The sequence below is a fragment of the Scyliorhinus canicula genome, chromosome 2, assembly GCF_902713615.1.
Source record: "Scyliorhinus canicula chromosome 2, sScyCan1.1, whole genome shotgun sequence".
Taxonomy (NCBI): Eukaryota; Metazoa; Chordata; class Chondrichthyes; order Carcharhiniformes; family Scyliorhinidae; genus Scyliorhinus; species Scyliorhinus canicula.
This window is the reverse complement of record NC_052147.1, coordinates 15,260,344-15,277,021: the sequence shown is the minus strand read 5'-3', so window position 1 is coordinate 15,277,021 and position 16,678 is coordinate 15,260,344. Positions and strand designations below refer to the sequence as shown.

The window sequence follows — 16,678 nt, the reverse complement described above, 5'->3', positions numbered from 1 at the left end:
TGAGGACACCAAGATTGGTGGAGTAGTGGATGAGGTGGAGGGCTGTCGTAGGCTGCAAAGAGACATTAACAGGTTGCAGAGCTGGGCCACAAAATGGCAGATGGAGTTTAACCCTGATAAGTGCGAGGTGATTCATTTTGAATGCGGATTACAGGGTCAACGGCAGGGTTCTGAGGAATGTGGGGGAACAGAGAGATCTTGGGGTTCATGTCCACAGATCTCTGAAGGTTGCCACTTCAGAGTGGCACTTCAGAAGTGTCGCCGAGGAGTATGCGGAGCCGAGTAAAACAAGCATTTTGTTGCTTTTGCCCTTCACGACCTATATGTGCGAGGTTGGATTTTCCATCCTCACATAGATGGCACAAAAGAACTGGCTGAATCCTGCCCCCGATATGCGCATAGCCCTCTCCTCCTGTGAACCTGATATTGAGTGAGATTGTAAGGACCAAACAGGCTCACCTCTCGCATTGAAGGGGAGAGAAAATGATGGGTCGCGAAGGTTGGCCGACATGGGTCGCAGAGGATGGCCGGTTGGTAAAAATGGTTTGAAAAACACTGCGAGTGATTAAATGACAAGGATGTCAAGGATCACAAGACAAAGAGAGTGATGATGGCTGTAGTAAAGAAACAAAAGCATTGGGTCCCAGGTCAGTGTGAATAGCAGAAGGACACCCTGTCTGGAAGCAGAAACGTGAACAGACTGTCACTTAGCAAAAAAAAAATCGAAAGGAAGAAAATAGTTCACAGTCTGAAGTTGCTGAACTCAAAGGGTGGATTCAGGGAAAGCGACAACTCAGAATATATAGGGCTGCTCCTCAGGTTTAGTGTTGTTACCAGCACCTGGTCAGCTATTCACAATCTGCCCGTGTCCTATTCACCTCCGAGGCCCCGCTCTGTGGGGAGGGTCGGTACCCCAGGTCCTACCTAGGGTGCAGGCCATGGCGGTGCCAACCATCCCACCGCCCGAGATCACCACATCGAAGAACTCGGGAGGCCCGGTCTCCGGCTGCTCCTTGGCGGAGGAGCATCGCCGACAGCCTCCGCTCACCGGCAGCCAAGCCCGTCCATGGGCGCGGAGGCCGCAAACCAACCGCGCTCCTCTCCATAGACTCATGGCAACCGAATCAGCAAGTGGGCGGCCTCCATAAAACGGGTCACCTTCCAGCGGTGCGGGGCAAAGATGGCGGTGCGGGGCACGAGTGAGTTTAGCTTCCGGGTGATGAGTCCCTCAGCCAATCGTAACGCGGCCTTCACCTGTATACTTCCGGTGATGCGCAGCAGCCCAGTATTGAAACACTGCTGAAGGTGTTGGCGTAGTTTACGTTTAAGGAAAAGTTTAATTGCAAGCTTCCATTTATGACTGGATATATATTCAAAAATAAATTCTGTCCTGCGACCAGTCAGCATCTTTGAAAAATTAATGGATTAGGTGGAAGGGCCAGCACAGACCCCCATGGGCTGAATGGCCTCTTTCTGTGCTGTACTATTCTATGATTTATATCAATCTGAAACATTGCGGTGTGATTTAACGTCATGACTCCCTCTGAGTCTTTGGGTTCAAGCCTCACTCAGAGGACCTGACACATAATCTAGGCTGACATTTCCAGTCCTTCAGAGAGTGTGCAGCACTACTGGAGGTATCAACTTTCAAACTGATGTCAAACTGTGGCACAATTTGCCCTCACAGGTGGATATAAAAGATCCCCTGGTACTATTTTGAAGAACGGCAGAAAAGTTTTCCCAAGTGTACCAGCCAATATTTAACCTCAACCAACATCACAGTTATTCACATATACATGGGGCAGCACGGTAACATTGTGGATAGCACAATTGCTTCACAGCTCCAGGGTCCCAGGTTCGATTCTGGCTTGGGTCACTGTCTGTGCGGAGTCTGCACATCCTCCCTGTGTGTGCGTGGGTTTCCTCCCACAGTCCAAAGATGTGCAGGTTAGGTGAATTGGCCATGATAAATTGCCCACAGTGTCCAAAATTGTCCTTAGTGTTGGGTGGGGTTACTGGGTTATGGGGATAGGGTGGAGGTGTTGACCTTGGGTAGGGTGCTCTTTCCAGGAGCCGGTACAGACTCGATGGGCCAAATGGTCTCCTTCTTCACTGTAAATTCTATGATAACCATATATACACTATATACACACACTAACAGGCGAGAAATTGGCCCAACAACTCCATACAGCATCCTAGCATCTTCTATGGAATGCTAGCATTTATATCTAGAGGATTGGGGTACAAAGGTTATGCTGCAGCTCTACAAAACCCTGGTTAGACCCCACTTGGAGTCCTATGAGCTGATCCGGGCACCACACTATCATTGTTAATTTTAAATCTGAGACATGCAGATATGTGTTCAGCAAAAGTATTAAGGGATATGGGCAGGTATATGGAGTTAGGCCACAGCTCAGCTATGATCTCATTGAATTGCCTAACCTATTGCCTAATATTGCCACTCGAAGTGCCCTGACATCCATGCAAGTCCTTACCACCAAGCACCTGGTGTGAAACAATTCATGAATGGGGGGGGGGGGGGGGCAGGTGAGAGAGGGGCACGTGGTACGGCGTGAATGACGGACCGCTGGCCCAATCGGCGTCCAGCTCGGGTCCGCCTACCGGCCAATCGGCGGCAGGGAGGGCGACGGCGCTCGGGATTGCGGGTGTGTTTGGTTTAAATACCGGGCCTGAAGGTGACTCGGATTCTTATTTTATTCCTTTCGATACCGCGGGGCTTGTGGTTGGGAAAGCGACCGGGGGAAGCCGGCGAGGAGAAAGCGGCGCGGCCGTTAGCCCCCCCGGGGGCGTTCAAGCCGGCCATTTTCCTGCTGAATAACGGGGCCTGGCTCCGGGACACGGCCCGGTACTCGCTGACAGCCCGGGCTGCCGCCTCATGTCTCTGCACCCCACCCTTTTACCGAGCCCCTGCCCATCAGTCGGTCGGTCGGTGCGACCTGTCCATCTCTTCAGGGCTCCCGGGCTGGGTTGTTTGTCGGTCGCCATGGTAACACCCTCCTGGCGACCGTAAATAGGATGCCAACCCTCCAGGATTGCCCGGGAGACGTGTGCAAACCTGGAGAAGAAAAAGTGTTAGAACATAGAACAGTACAGCACAGAACAGGCCCTTCGGCCCTCGATGTTGTGCCGAGCCATGATCACCCTACTCAAACCCACGCATCCACCCTATACCCGTAACCCAACAACCCCCCACCCCTTAACCTTACTTTTTAGGACACTACGGGCAATTTAGCATGGCCAATCCACCTAACCCGCACATCTTTGGACTGTGGGAGGAAACCGGAGCACCCGGAGGAAACCCACGCTCACACGGGGAGGATGTGCAGACTCCACACAGACAGTGACCCAGCCGGGAACCGAACCTGGGACCCTGGAGCTGTGAAGCATTTATGCTAACCACCATGCTACCGTGCTGCCCTTAGTGTTGGATGTTCCAAGATGTTCCTCTTCTCTCTCTCTTCCCCCCCCCCACCCACCTGTCATTTGCTTTGAAAATGTTTTTAATAAGGCAGCACGGTGGCGTAGTGTGTTAGCCCTGATGCCTCACGGCGCCGAGGTCCCAGGTTCGATCCCGGCTCTGGGTCACTGCCGTGTGGAGTTTACACATTCTCCCCGTGTTTGCCTGGGTTTCACCCCCACAACCCAAAGATGTGCAGGGTAGGTGTGTTAGCCATGCTAAATTGCCCCTTAATTGGAAAAAATGAATTGGGTACTCTACATTTATTTTTTTTAAATGAAATGTTTTTAAATCAGATGTAAAATGTTGCAAATAGCATCATCCGATTGAGTAATGAGTGTTTCTACTTTCCAGTTGGTTCAAAGGATGGATGTGCTCGTGGCTGGAGCATATGAGCGATACATTTAATTACTGGTGGCGGGGACCGGCACGGTGCCACGGTGGTTAGCACTGCTGTCTCACGGCACCGACAACCCGGGTTCGATCCTGGCCCTGGGTCATTGTCCGTGTGGAGTTTGCACCTTCTCCCCATGTCTGAGTGGGTCTCGCCCCCCACCCCACACAACCCAAAGATGTGCAGGCTAGGTGGATTGGCCACGCTAAAGTGCCCCATAATTGTTTTTTTAAAATAATTTGGTACTTTAAAAAAAAATTACAGTTGCCAACCGTGACGGTACATGTTTGTGTTTTATTCAGGATTATTGTCCCAACCCAATATCATAACCATTACAATAAAAGCAAAATACTGCAGATGCTAGAGATCTGAAATATTAAAAAACAAATTACTTGGAAAACTCAGCAGATCTGACTGCATCTGCTGAGAGAGAAACATAGTTAGGTTACATAGTCCAATATATTGTATGGATCCTTGGTGAGGTGTACCCAGAGTACTGCATTCAGTTTAGTCTCCTTACCCAAGCAGTGATGTGCTTGCCATAGAGGGAGTGCAGCAAGGGTTCACCAGACGGATCCCTGGGACAAAAGCAGGAAGTGCTGGAAAAACTCTGACAACATCCGTGGGAAGAGTAGCAGAGTTAACATTTTAAGTCTGATGTGACTTTCTGGGGTTGTTCCCAGCACATTTTGTTTTTATTTCAGATTGCCGGCATCTACACTCCTCTATCTTATTTTTAAAAATAATTTTTACATTAAGCATAGTGATTATTTTACTGAACGAGTAATCCAGAGCCATGAGTTCAAATCCGACCATGGCAGATGGACAATTAGCCATAGCCTACCAAATAATGGGAAAGGTGCAGGGAAACAAGTTTGCAAGGAAACTATCGAGAGGTGCAAAAATGGTTGAGATGTGACAATAAGAACCTGGAAAATACTTGTGATATTTAGCTGCCCTGATTGATCTTCCCTTTAAGGCCATTGCTGCAATATCCTAGTGTTACTAGAAATGTATACTCAACACCGACAACTGCTAATCTCCAGACGCAGTTCTGCAACTCATCCGTTTCATTCTGGATCACAATGTCTTCACCTTCGACAACAAGTTCTTCATCCAGAAGCACGGAACAGCCATGGGGTCCAAATTCGCACCTCAATACGCCAACATCTTCATGCATAAGTTTGAACAAGACCTCATCCCCGCACAGGACCTACAACCGACGTTATACACCAGGGACATCGATGACATTTTTTTCCTTTGGACCCACGGCAAAGAATCAATGAAACGACTACACGATGACATCAATAAGTTTCATCCCACCATCAGACTCACCATGGACTACTCTCCAAAATCAGTTGCATTCTTGGACACACTCGTCTCCATCAAGGACGGTCACCTGAGCACTTTGCTTAACCGCAAGTCCACGGATAACCTCACGATGCTCCACTTCTCCTGCTTCCACCCCTAAACACATTAAAGAAGCCATCCCCTATGGACAAGCCCTCTGTATACACAGGATCTGCTCAGAAGAGGAGGAGCGTAACAGACATCTACAGACGCTGAAGGATGCCCTCATCCAAACGGGATATGGCACTCGACTCATCGATCGACAGTTCCAACGCGCCACAGCAAAAAACCGCACTAACCTCCTCAGAAGACAAACACGGGACACAACCGACAGAGTACCCTTCATCATCCAGTACTTTCCTGGAGCGGAGAAACTACGACATTTTCTTCGCAGCCTTCAACACGTCATCGATGAAGATGGACATCTTGCCAAGGTCATCCCCACACCCCCACTACTTGCCTTCAAACAACCGCGCAACCTCAAACAAACCATTGTTTGCAGCAAACTACCCAGAATTCAGAACAGCGACCACGACACCACACAACCCTGCCATGGCAATCTCTGCAAGACGTGCCAGATCATCAACATGGACACCACCATTACACGTGAGAACACCACCCACCAGGTTCGTGGTACATACTCGTGCAACTCAGCCAACGTTGTCTACCTCATATGCTGCATGAAAGGATGTCCCAAAGCGTGGTACATTGGCGAGACCATGCAGACGCTGCAACAACGAATGAACGGACATCGCGCGACAATCACCAGGCAGGAATGTTCCCTTCCAGTCGGGGAACACTTCAGCAGTCAAGGGCATTCAGCCTCTGATCTCCGGGTAAGCATTCTCCAAGGCAGCCTTCAGGACGCATGACAACGCAGAATCGCCGAGCAGAAACTTATAGCCAAGTTCCGCATACATGAGTGCGGCCTCAACCGGGACCTGGGATTCATGTCGCCTTACATTCATCCCCACCATCTGCCCTGGGCTTGCGAAATCCTACCAACTGTCCTGGCTAGAGACAATTCACACCTCTTTAACCTGGGGTTACCCCTATCTTTGGATCTGTAAAGATTTAATTACCTGCAAATGCTCGTATTCTAAGCATTGTCTGGCATCTTTGAATTTGTCTATATATATGTTTCTGGAACATACCTCTTCATTCACCTGAGGAAGTAGCAGTGCTCCGAAAGCTAGTGTTTGAAACAAACATAGACATAGATAGAATTTACAGTGCAGAAGGAGGCCATTTGGCCCATCGAGCCTGCACCGGCTCTTGGAAAGAGCACTGTATCCAAGGTCAACACCTCCACCCTATCCCCATAACACAGTAACCCCACCCAACATTAAGGGCAATTTTGGACACTAAGGGCAATTTATCATGGCCAATCCACCTAACCCGCACATCTTTGGACAGTGGCTGCCCCGTTGTTGGACTGTTGGACTTTACCTTGATGTTGTAAGACTTCTTACTGTAGTTTAAGGAAAATTAGCATCTTGTGCGTGGAAGAGGAAAATATTTTGTAGATTGCTGGTCAGTCTCCAACTCCTACCTTTGGGGAGAGGTCACTTTATGAAGGCTGCTGGGTAAAGCTGAAGTAAACTGTTGCCTTTCGGAAAAAAAAACACTTATGGCACTTAAGGTGAAATATGGTAGTTTTGTAGCACAAATATTTTTAAACTAATTCAACTTTTTAAATTAATAATGAGATATGGAGGGACGGCATGTGACCTAGTGGTTAGCACTAGGACTGCGGTGCTGAGGACCCGGGTTCGAATCCTGGCCTTGGGTCACTGTCCATGTGGAGTTTGCACATTCTCCCGTGTCTGCAGGGGTTTCACCCCTGCAACCCAAAAATGTGCAGGTTAGGTGGATTGGCCACGCTAAATTGCCCCTTAATTGGGAAGAAAAAATAATTGGGTACTCTAAAAAAAAATTTAAATGAGATATGGGTGACACTGATAAGGTATTATTTGTTATGTACCACTAGATGCCCGAAGAACATTAAGAGTCAACTATATGGGACACTCGGGTTGAGTAGGTTAGGCCTGTACGTCTTGGAGATTTGAAGGAATGAGAGACAACCTTATTGACATATGTAGGATTCTTAGTGGGCTTGACAGGGTAGTAAAGTTGTTTCCCCTTGTGGGAGGAATCCAGGAGCTAGTATAATCTCAGAGTAAGGGGCCACCTATTTAGGACAGAAATCAGGAAGAATTTCTCCTCCTGGAATAGTGAATCTGTGGATTTTCTTTACCACAGGACTATAGAGGCTGGGTCGTTAAGTATGTTCAAGACTCAAACAGACAGATTTTTTTTTAAGTCAGTGAGGGAATCGAGGGTTATGGGGATAAGGTGGGAAAGTGGTGTTGTGGATTATCATATCGGATCAGTCATGAATGCTGAAGCAGACCAAACGAGCTGAGTGGCCAACTTCTGCTCCTCCGTCTAGTGTTTGAAAGGGAACTCAGATGAAGGTCCTACACTCATCCAAAAAAATTAACTTGTTATTATAGATTTACAACATTTATTGTTTCTTACTAATTGCGGTAAAATGATAATTTCCGTGTCATCTTTCGGCAGGATATAACTGAAACGAGCAGATTCATTTCAGATTGCTGGTCAAACAAGTTCTATGAAGCTGAAATAATGGAGATTTTGGAGCAAGATCAAATACTGTTTGAAAAGCAGTACCATGAAGAGCTTTTGTCCTTAAAGAACGCATGTAGACAGAGGCTGCTCATTCTAGACAAGCACTATAAGCAAGAGAAAAATAAGTGTAATGTGGAGCATAAGCGTAACATGAGAACTTCGGAGCTGACGGAGGAGCTAGACAAGTTTTTCACAATTAATGAAGGACGAACGCCTGTGATGAACAGTCCCTGCAAGCTGCATTCACCTAGGTGAGTAGTCTATGGAGGTGAAAGTAGATAAATCCATCTTGCGTTAATTAATTTAGCCCCTTTTGTTCATGCTTGGTGCTTCAACAACAACTTGCATTTATATAGTGCTTTTAACATAGCAAACATCCTCATGCACTGAACAAGATTGGATTGGATTGGATTTGTTTATTGTCACGTGTACCGAGGTACAGTGAAAAGTATTTTTCTGCAAGCAGCTTAACAGATCATAGAACATAGAACAGTACAGTACAGCACAGAACAGGCCCTTCGGCCCTCAATGTTGTGCTGAGCCATGATCACTCTACTCAAACCCTATACCCGTAACCCAACAACCCCCCACTTAACCTTACTTTTTTTATTAGCACACTACGGGCAATTTAGCATGGCCAATCCACCTAACCCGCACATCTTTGGACTGTGGGAGGAAACCGGAGCACCCGGAGGAAACCCACGCACACAGGGGGAGGACGTGCAGACTCCACACAGACAGTGACCCAGCCGGGAATCGAACCTGGGACCCTGGAGCTGTGAAGCATTTATGCTAACCACCATGCTACCCTGCTGATCATTCAGTACATGGGAAGAAAAGGGAATTAAACAAAATACAAGAACATATATAATAAGGCAAAACAAGATAGCTTTAGAATTAATTTTTAAAAGATTAGAACGAGTATAAGTTAAGTAAAAAGTGGATCTGTTGGGGAGAGCTTGCAGAGAGTCGCCTCGCTCCACGCCATCTGAATTCAGTTGGGCATCATCAATAAAAGAGTATCATCAATAAAAGATTTCTGGTACTGAACACAAAGAGATTATCAGGACAGCTTGATCAAAAGGAAAGATTTTAGTAAAAACCTGAAAAGAGGAGGGAGAGAGGTCCAAATGTTTAGCAACAGAATTCCAGAACTTTGGGCCAAAAAGCACAACCGCCAGTGGTGCAACAATTAAAATCAGGGATGCGCACTTTATTTTAAATTTAGAGTATCCAATTCATTTGTTCCAATTAAGGGGCAATTTAGGCGTTGCCAATCCACCTAACTTGCACATTTTTGGGTTGTGGGGGCAAAACCCATGCAAACACGGGGAGAATGTGCAAACCCCACACGGACAGTGACCCAGGGCCGGGATCAAACCTGGGATCTCGGCGCCATGAGGCCACAGTGCTAACCCACTGCTCCACCGTGCTGCCAAAGGGATCCATAGTTAATCATTCAGTTAAAATGGACAATCTTGGAGACATCAATATTCTACACTCCTGTATGCTTCACCCAATGCCAGTGTCTATGTATTTACATTGTGTACCTTGTGTTGCCCTATTATATATTTTCTTTTCAAGTAATTAATGATCTGTTTGAACTGCTCGCAGAAAAATACTTTTCACTGTACCTCGGTACACACGACAATAAACAAATCCAATCCAATCTATGATCCTAATTATCAAATAAATAAATAACTGTTAAACTCTGAAGCAAAATATTTCTTTGCTACCAAAAACAGAAAATACTAGACAATCTCAGCAGGTCTGACAGCATCGATGAAGTGAATAGGAAGCTAATGTTTCAAGTCTGGATGACTCTTTGTCAAAGCTAGAAAGAACTGGAAGTAGGGTATATTATAGTGGAGGGCGTGGAGCGATGGGGCTGGATAGGGGACCAGCGATAGGAGAAGATTGACAAAGAAGACAAAAGGAATGTAAATTGGGTGATTAAGGCTAAGAAGGGTGCTGATAGTGGCACATAAAGAGATTAGAATGTGTGAATAGCAGAACAAAGGTGAGCAGTGTGTCAAAGGGCAACTAGGAACAGTTGGCCCAAAGTGGAGTGCAGGGAAGGGTAACAATGGAGAGGGGGAAAACAGATCATTGGAAGAAATTAAAATAAATTGTTAGAAATATAAAAAGGGATGTGAAGGTGGAGGAGAGAGATCACAGTCTGAAGTTGTTGAACTCAATGTTAAGTCTGGAAGGCTTTAATGTGGTTAAAGCTGACCTCATATGGATTTTGTTGATGCAGCACTTTGGAGCTCTCATGCCCTTGCCACTGAGTGTGGGTTTGTACTCCTGAATCATGTGGGTTTGTACTCCTGAATCATGGCCATGAACCCAATTCTTACCTGACAGCATGTGGGAATTTCAGTGAATGTTTACAAATAAAGCAGAGAACTGACAAAGTGTCACTGGGTGCTTTTAGTCTAAGATTCCTTTGTTAATAGCTGTGTGATAAACGTTGTAAGTAAGTTTTATCTATATTGGATTGGATTGGATTTGTTTATTGTCACGTGTACCGAGGTACAGTGGAAAGTATCTTTCTGCAAGCAGCTCAACAGATCATTCAGTACATGGGAAGAAAAGGGAATTAAACAAAATTCAAGAAAATACATAATAGGGCAACACAAGATATACGATGTAACTACATAAGCATTGGCATTGGATGAAGCATATAGGGTGTAGTGTTAATGAGGTCAGTCAATGAGGGTCATTTAGGAGTCTGGTGACAGTGGGGAAGAAACTGTTTTTGAGTCTGTTCATGCGTGTTCTCAGACTTCTGTATCTCCTGCCCGATGGAAGAAGTTGGAAAATGAGTAAAGCTGGGTGGAAGGGGTCCTTGATTATGCTGCCCGCTTTCCCCCGGCAGCGGGAGGTGTAGATGGAGTCCACGGATGGGAGGCAGGTTTGTGTGTTGGACTGGGCGGTATTCACGACTCTCTGATGTTCCTTGTGGTCCTGGGTCGAGCAGTTGCCATACCAGGCTGTGATGCAGCCCGATAGGATGCTTTCTATGGTGCATCTGTAAAAGTTGGTACGGGTTAATGTGGACATGTCGAATTTCCTTAGTTTCCTGAGGAATTGTAGGCGCTGTTATGCTTTCTTGGTGATAGCGTCGATGTGAGTAGACCAGAACAGGTTTTTGCTGATGTGCACCCCTAGGAATTTGAAACTGCTAACCATCTCCATCTCGGCCCCGTTGATGCTGACAGGGGTGTGTACAGTACTTTGTTTCCTGAAGTCAATGACCAGCTCTTTAGTTTTGCCGGCATTGAGGGAGAGATTGTTGTCGTTACACCACTCCACTAGGATCTCTATCTCCCTCCTGTATTCTGGCTTGTCGTTATTCGAGATCCGGCCCACTATGGTTGTATCGTCAGCAAACCTGTAGATGGAGTTCTACGCAGTTGTGGAGCCACACAGTTGTGTATGTACAGGGAGTAGCATAGGGAGCTAAGTACGCAGCCTTGCGGGGCACCGGTATTGAAGATTATTGTGGAGGAGGTGTTGGTGTTCATTCTTACTGATTGTGGTCTGTTGGTCAGAAAATCGAAGATCCAGTTGCAAAGTGGAGAGCCAAGTCCTTGGTTTTGGAGCTTTGATATGAGCTTGGCTGGGATTATGATGTTGAAGGCAGAGCTGTAGTCAATAAATAGGAGTCTGATGTAGGAGGCCTTGTTTTCAAGATGCTCTTGGGGTGAGTGTAGGGCCAGGGAAATGCATCTGATGTGGACCAGTTGCGACGGTATGTGAATTGAAATGGGTCAAGGCGTTCCAGGAGTATGGAGGTGATGCGCTTCATGATCAGCCTCTCGAAGTACTTCATTAGTATTAGTACATGGGCAGCATGGTAGCATGGTGGTTAGCATAAATGCTTCACAGCTCCAGGGTCCCAGGTCCCAGGTTCGATTCCCGGCTGGGTCACTGTCTGTGCGGAGTGTGCATGTCCTCCCCGTGTGTGCGTGGGTTTCCTCCGGGTGCTCCGGTTTCCTCCCACAGTCCAAAAATGTGCGGGTTAGGTGGATTGGCCATGCTAAATTGCCCGTAGTGTCCTAAAAAATAAGGTTAATGGGGGGGATTGTTGGGTTACGGGTATAGGGTGGATACGTTGGCTTGAGTAGGGTGATCATTGTTCGGCACAACATCGAGGGCCGAAGGGCCTGTTCTGTGCTGTACTGTTCTATGTTCTATTACAACTAACGTCAGGGCCACCGGGTGGTAGTCATTGAGGCACGTTGCCTGGTTCTTCTTTGGTACCGGTATGATGGTGGTCTTCTTGAAGCAGGTGGGGACCTCGGAGCGGAGTAGGGACAGGTTAAAGATCTCTGTGAATACCTCTGCCAGCTGGTCTGCGCAGGCTCTGAGTGCACGACCAGGGATCCCTTCAGGGCCCGTCGCCTTCCGCGGGTTCACTTTCAGGAAGACCGATCTGACTTCGGAAGCTGTGATGGTGGATATGGGTGAATTATGGGCTGCTGGGGCACTCGACAGCGGATTGTTGGTTACCTGCTCGAACCGAGCATAGAATGCATTAAGTTCCTCGGGGAGGGGTGCGCTGCTGCCAGAGATACTACTCCGCTTCACTTTGTAGCCCGTTATGTTGTTTAGTCCTTGCCACAACCGCCGAGAGTCTGTCTGTGACTCTAGCTTAGTTTGATATTCTCTCTTGGCATCTCGGATGGCTTTGCGGAGGTCGTACCTGGATTCCTTGTATAGGACAGGGTCATCTGCCTTGAACGCCTCAGATCTATCCTTCAGTAGGGAGTCAATCTCGCCGTTGAACCATGGTTTCCGGTTGGGGAACGTACGTACTGCTTTCTTTGGCACGCAGGCGTCCACACATTTGCTGATGAAGTCTGTGACAGTGGTGGCATACTCATTTAAGTTAGTCGTTGAGTTCTTAAATATGGACCAGTCCACTGTCTCTAAGCAGTCACGTAAGAGCTCTTCTGTCTCCTCACCGTATTCCCTCACCAACCCTTTACCTCCAGTTGTCCATCAGTCAGAACAGTAAGAGAAATTGGACCTGAAATAAATGATTATGTAGTTTAGTAATAAATCAATATGAGACAGGACGATTTTCTCTTTTCCACACAATGTCCTTCAATACCCTCTACCTAGGATTTCCAAACTGGGATTTCATTCAGACTGTGCAACTATTCCAAACTTTATGATACTAAAAGCACGGCCGTGAACTTGTCACATTTATCTAGTCTGGGTTATATACACTAGCGGCAAACAAGCTTAGCCATTTTATTCATTTTTTTTAACCTTACTCTCCACTATTCTTCCTTTGTCAGACACACAATGGTGAGAAATTCCTACTCTGCGAATGAAGACCGCATTTTAGGTGATTCAGAGCCGAATGAGAAAAAGAATCATTTGCAGATGAAGAAGTCCAACAGACCCAAAAGTGTTACTTCAGATTGCATCTTGCAGTTTACAGGTGAAACATTTCCCAAATGTATTAAAAATACCATGTGGTTCGGAAACATTTTGGTTGGATTAGTAATCATGGACCTATTCTAAATTGTACTATGTAATACTCATAAATATGAAAGTGCTGCATATAAAGTATGTTTTAATATTGTTTTTAGGAAAACAAGTATTTACTTTCATGCCACTTCAGCACTCCGCCATGCATGGTCCCCTGTTAGTGGGACAGCCGGCCCACCTGCACTTGCACCGACTGCTCTTCCCTCCTGCCTCCTAGCTTGCATTTTCACATTATTTCACACATTTCTGGAGTTTTCACTTGGATGCCCAATGCCCAGTTACCCCAGCTCGGGAGTTACTGATCTACACAGAAACCAAGCTTTCCAGAGCAAACAACTTTGTTTGCATTAGATGGAGAAATGTATTAAGAGTGACATATCAAAAAATATATATATTTCAGAGGTATTTTATGTCCAAGCAGCTTTTAGCATTGTGCCCAAGTCCTCAGTAGCTCAATTAACAGTTGGGAGTGAAGAATTATAACTATCTGCACAAAAGTTAAAATAAATATATTGGGGGCTGGATCTTCCTTCGCAGTGCCACCTAAAATCATGTATTTTTTCAAATGTATTCCTTCATGGGATGCGGGTATCACTGGCAGGGCCAGCAGTTGTTGCCCATCCCTAATCCCCCTTGAAGTCAGTGGCTTGCTGGGCCATTTCAGAGGGCAGTTAAGAGTCAGCCACATTGTTGTGGGTCCAGAGTCACATAAAGGCTTGACCAGATAAAGATCACAGATTTCCCTCCCTGAAGGAGATTAGCAAACCAACTGGAATTTTATGACAGTCAATGTTAGTTGATTGAGACAAAAACAAAAAATACTGGACAATCCCAGCAGGTCTGACAGCATCTGTGGAGAGAGAAGGGAGCTAACGTTTTGAGTCTGGATCATTCTTTGTCAAAGCTCTGACAAAAATATCAAAGCTTTGACAAAGAGTCATCCAGATTCAAAACGTTAGCCCTCTTCTCTCTCTACAGATGTTGTCAGACCTGCTGAGAGTGTCCAGTATTTTCTGTTTTGATATAGTTTACATAGAACATACAGTGCAGAAGGAGGCCATTTGGCCCATCGAGTCTGCACCGACCCACATTAAGCCCTCACTTCCACCCCATTCCCACAACCCAATAAACCCTCCCAACCTTTCTGGACACTACGGGCAATTTAGCATGGCCAATCCACCTAACCTGCACGTCTTTGGACTGTGGGAGGAAACTGGAGCACCCGGAGGAAACCCACACAGACGCGGGGAGAATGTGCAGACTCTGGACAGACAGTGACCCAGCGGGGAATCGAACCTGGGACCCTGGCGCTGTGAAGCCACAGTGTTATCCACGTACACTACCATGCTGCCCTATGTTTTTGTTTCAGATTCCAGCATCTGCAGTAATTTGCTTTTATTCTAGTTGATTGAGACAAGCTCTCTATTCCAGATTTATTAATTGAATTTAAATTCCAACAGGTGTGGTTTTGGGGTTTGAACCTGTGTCCTCAGAGAATTACCCGGTTCTCTGGATTACTACTAGTCTAGTGGCATTACTATTTTATTCTGGGCCAAGGCTTAGATACTCCAAAGTGTATTATGAAGTTCACCTGACCTACAATCTTTATGTTGAATTTGGCTAGGATGAGCACAAAAGCCTTCACTGCAGGTGTGATTCATCAGACTTCCCAGACACTTTAATCAATTAAAAACATAAAGACCCCACACAGCTACAGTAATCTATGTGTATAACTCTTAATGAATTCCCCCTTAGCTGTTCCAATTCAATAACAAAATCCAATTAAACCAAAACCCCTTTTCAAGGGTGTAGCCCAGCACACTGTATTCTCACTTTTCCTGTTCCAACCAGCAGATTCAAACACCTTCCGGAAAGCAACTATATCTTTAAAGTTACCAAGGCAGTTAGCCACAACCAATGGGCTTTTTACTGGAACAGCTTTGAAAACGAAAACAAGCGAAAAATAGGGAAAACACTTCTTTCTTCTCTGCAGTCCAAAGCACTGAAACTGAAACCTAAAAAAAGCTCCTCTCACCTGACAGCCACAGCCCAATGTGCTACAAGTCCGATGATAAGAAACAAAACTTTTCTTAAAGGGACACTCGCATGACAATCTCACCCCACATTATTTGCAATAAAATGATAATTGTTGTATGAACATTCAGCACAATATGCCTGAATAGGATGGACAGATGTGATATGGATAGAAAATGGAGCAAAATCAGTTTGTCAGGTTTGGGGGTCGAATGGTTTACTCTAGCTTCTATTTTTTTATGTTCTACTGTTCGGAAATCCAGTAATGAATTCAGGACCAATATCTTTACTTAGAGTGGTTAGACTGAGGAATTTGCTACCACACTGAATGGTTGAAGTAGATAAAATAGATGAATTAAAGGAAAAACAAATACATTAAGTACGTGAGGGAGAAGGGAATAGAGGATATGTTTTTTTTTAAATAATTTTAATTGAAATTTTTTACAAAAAATATAACAACAAACAATAACAAGCAACAATAAAATAACATAATAAGTATGGCTCCACTGCAAACCCAAAAATTGCGAGTCCCCAGCCTGGCTTGACCCTGGATCCTACCACCCTCGACACCATCCTCGCCACCCCCTTCCAGAACTCCTCCAGTGCCGGGCATGCCCAGAACATATGGGCATGGTTCGCTGGACTCCCCGAACACCTGACACATCTGTCTTCGCCCCCAAAGAACCTACTCATCCTAGACCCGGACATGTGGGCCCGGTGCAGCACCTTGAATTGGATGAGGCTAAGCCGCGCACATGAGGAGGAATAGTTAACCCTCTCCAGGGCATCCGCCCATGTCCCATCCTCGATCTGTTCCCCCAGTTCCCCCTCCCACTTAGCCTTTAGCTCCTCTACTGACGCCTCCTCCACCTCCTGCATTAAATAGAAGGATATGTTGATCAGGTGAGTTAAAGAAAGATGGTGGCAGCTCATATGGAGAATAATCACCCACATAGACCAGATGGAGCCAAATGGCTTGTTTCTGTGGTGTAGACTTAAAAAAAAAAAACATTATAATATGAAATTATTTTTTTTTCAATTAAGGGGCAATTTAGTGTGGCCAATGCACCTACCCTCAACATCAGTGGGTTGTGGGGGGTGAAACCCACGCAGACATGGGGAGAATGTGCAAACTCCACACGGACAGTGACCCAGAGCCGGGATCGAACACGGGTCCTCGGCGGTGTGAGGCAGCAGTGATAATCACTGCACCACCTGTGGTGTAAACTGAAGGCTGATATTCTTCTGTAATTGAGAGCAAA

The 16,678-nt window shown here is 46.1% G+C and overlaps 3 protein-coding genes across 8 annotated transcripts in view; 1 reads left to right on the top strand and 2 right to left on the bottom strand.

The window, feature by feature from the left end:
• Window positions 1-1,196, bottom strand: part of coq6 (coenzyme Q6 monooxygenase) — a 36,394-nt gene extending 35,198 nt beyond the window's left edge. The window contains exon 1 of one of the 3 annotated variants that reach the window (XM_038774016.1): window positions 925-1,196. In XM_038774016.1, coding sequence (XP_038629944.1) covers window positions 925-1,114 — 190 coding nt within the window. In that variant the 5' untranslated portion in view covers window positions 1,115-1,196. The remainder of the gene's footprint in view (window positions 1-924) is intronic. The other 2 variants (XM_038774028.1, XM_038774021.1) reach the window with 2 other exon arrangements.
• A 1,409-nt stretch (window positions 1,197-2,605) lies between these two features.
• fam161b (FAM161 centrosomal protein B) overlaps window positions 2,606-16,678 on the top strand; it is a 40,578-nt gene continuing 26,505 nt past the window's right edge. The window contains exons 1-3 of the mRNA XM_038790450.1: window positions 2,606-2,696; window positions 7,803-8,125; window positions 13,187-13,332. Of these exons, the coding sequence (XP_038646378.1) occupies window positions 7,872-8,125; window positions 13,187-13,332 (400 nt within the window). The 5' untranslated portion in view covers window positions 2,606-2,696; window positions 7,803-7,871. The remainder of the gene's footprint in view (window positions 2,697-7,802; window positions 8,126-13,186; window positions 13,333-16,678) is intronic.
• The window catches only part of znf410 (zinc finger protein 410), a 78,966-nt gene continuing 75,135 nt past the window's right edge, over window positions 12,848-16,678 (bottom strand). For 3 of the 4 annotated variants that reach the window (XR_005457470.1, XR_005457472.1, XR_005457479.1), the window contains exon 15: window positions 12,870-12,912. The gene's annotated coding sequence lies outside the window, so the exon portion shown is untranslated. Of the gene's footprint in view, window positions 12,913-16,678 lie in introns of all 4 variants that reach the window. The other variant, XR_005457473.1, reaches the window with a different exon arrangement.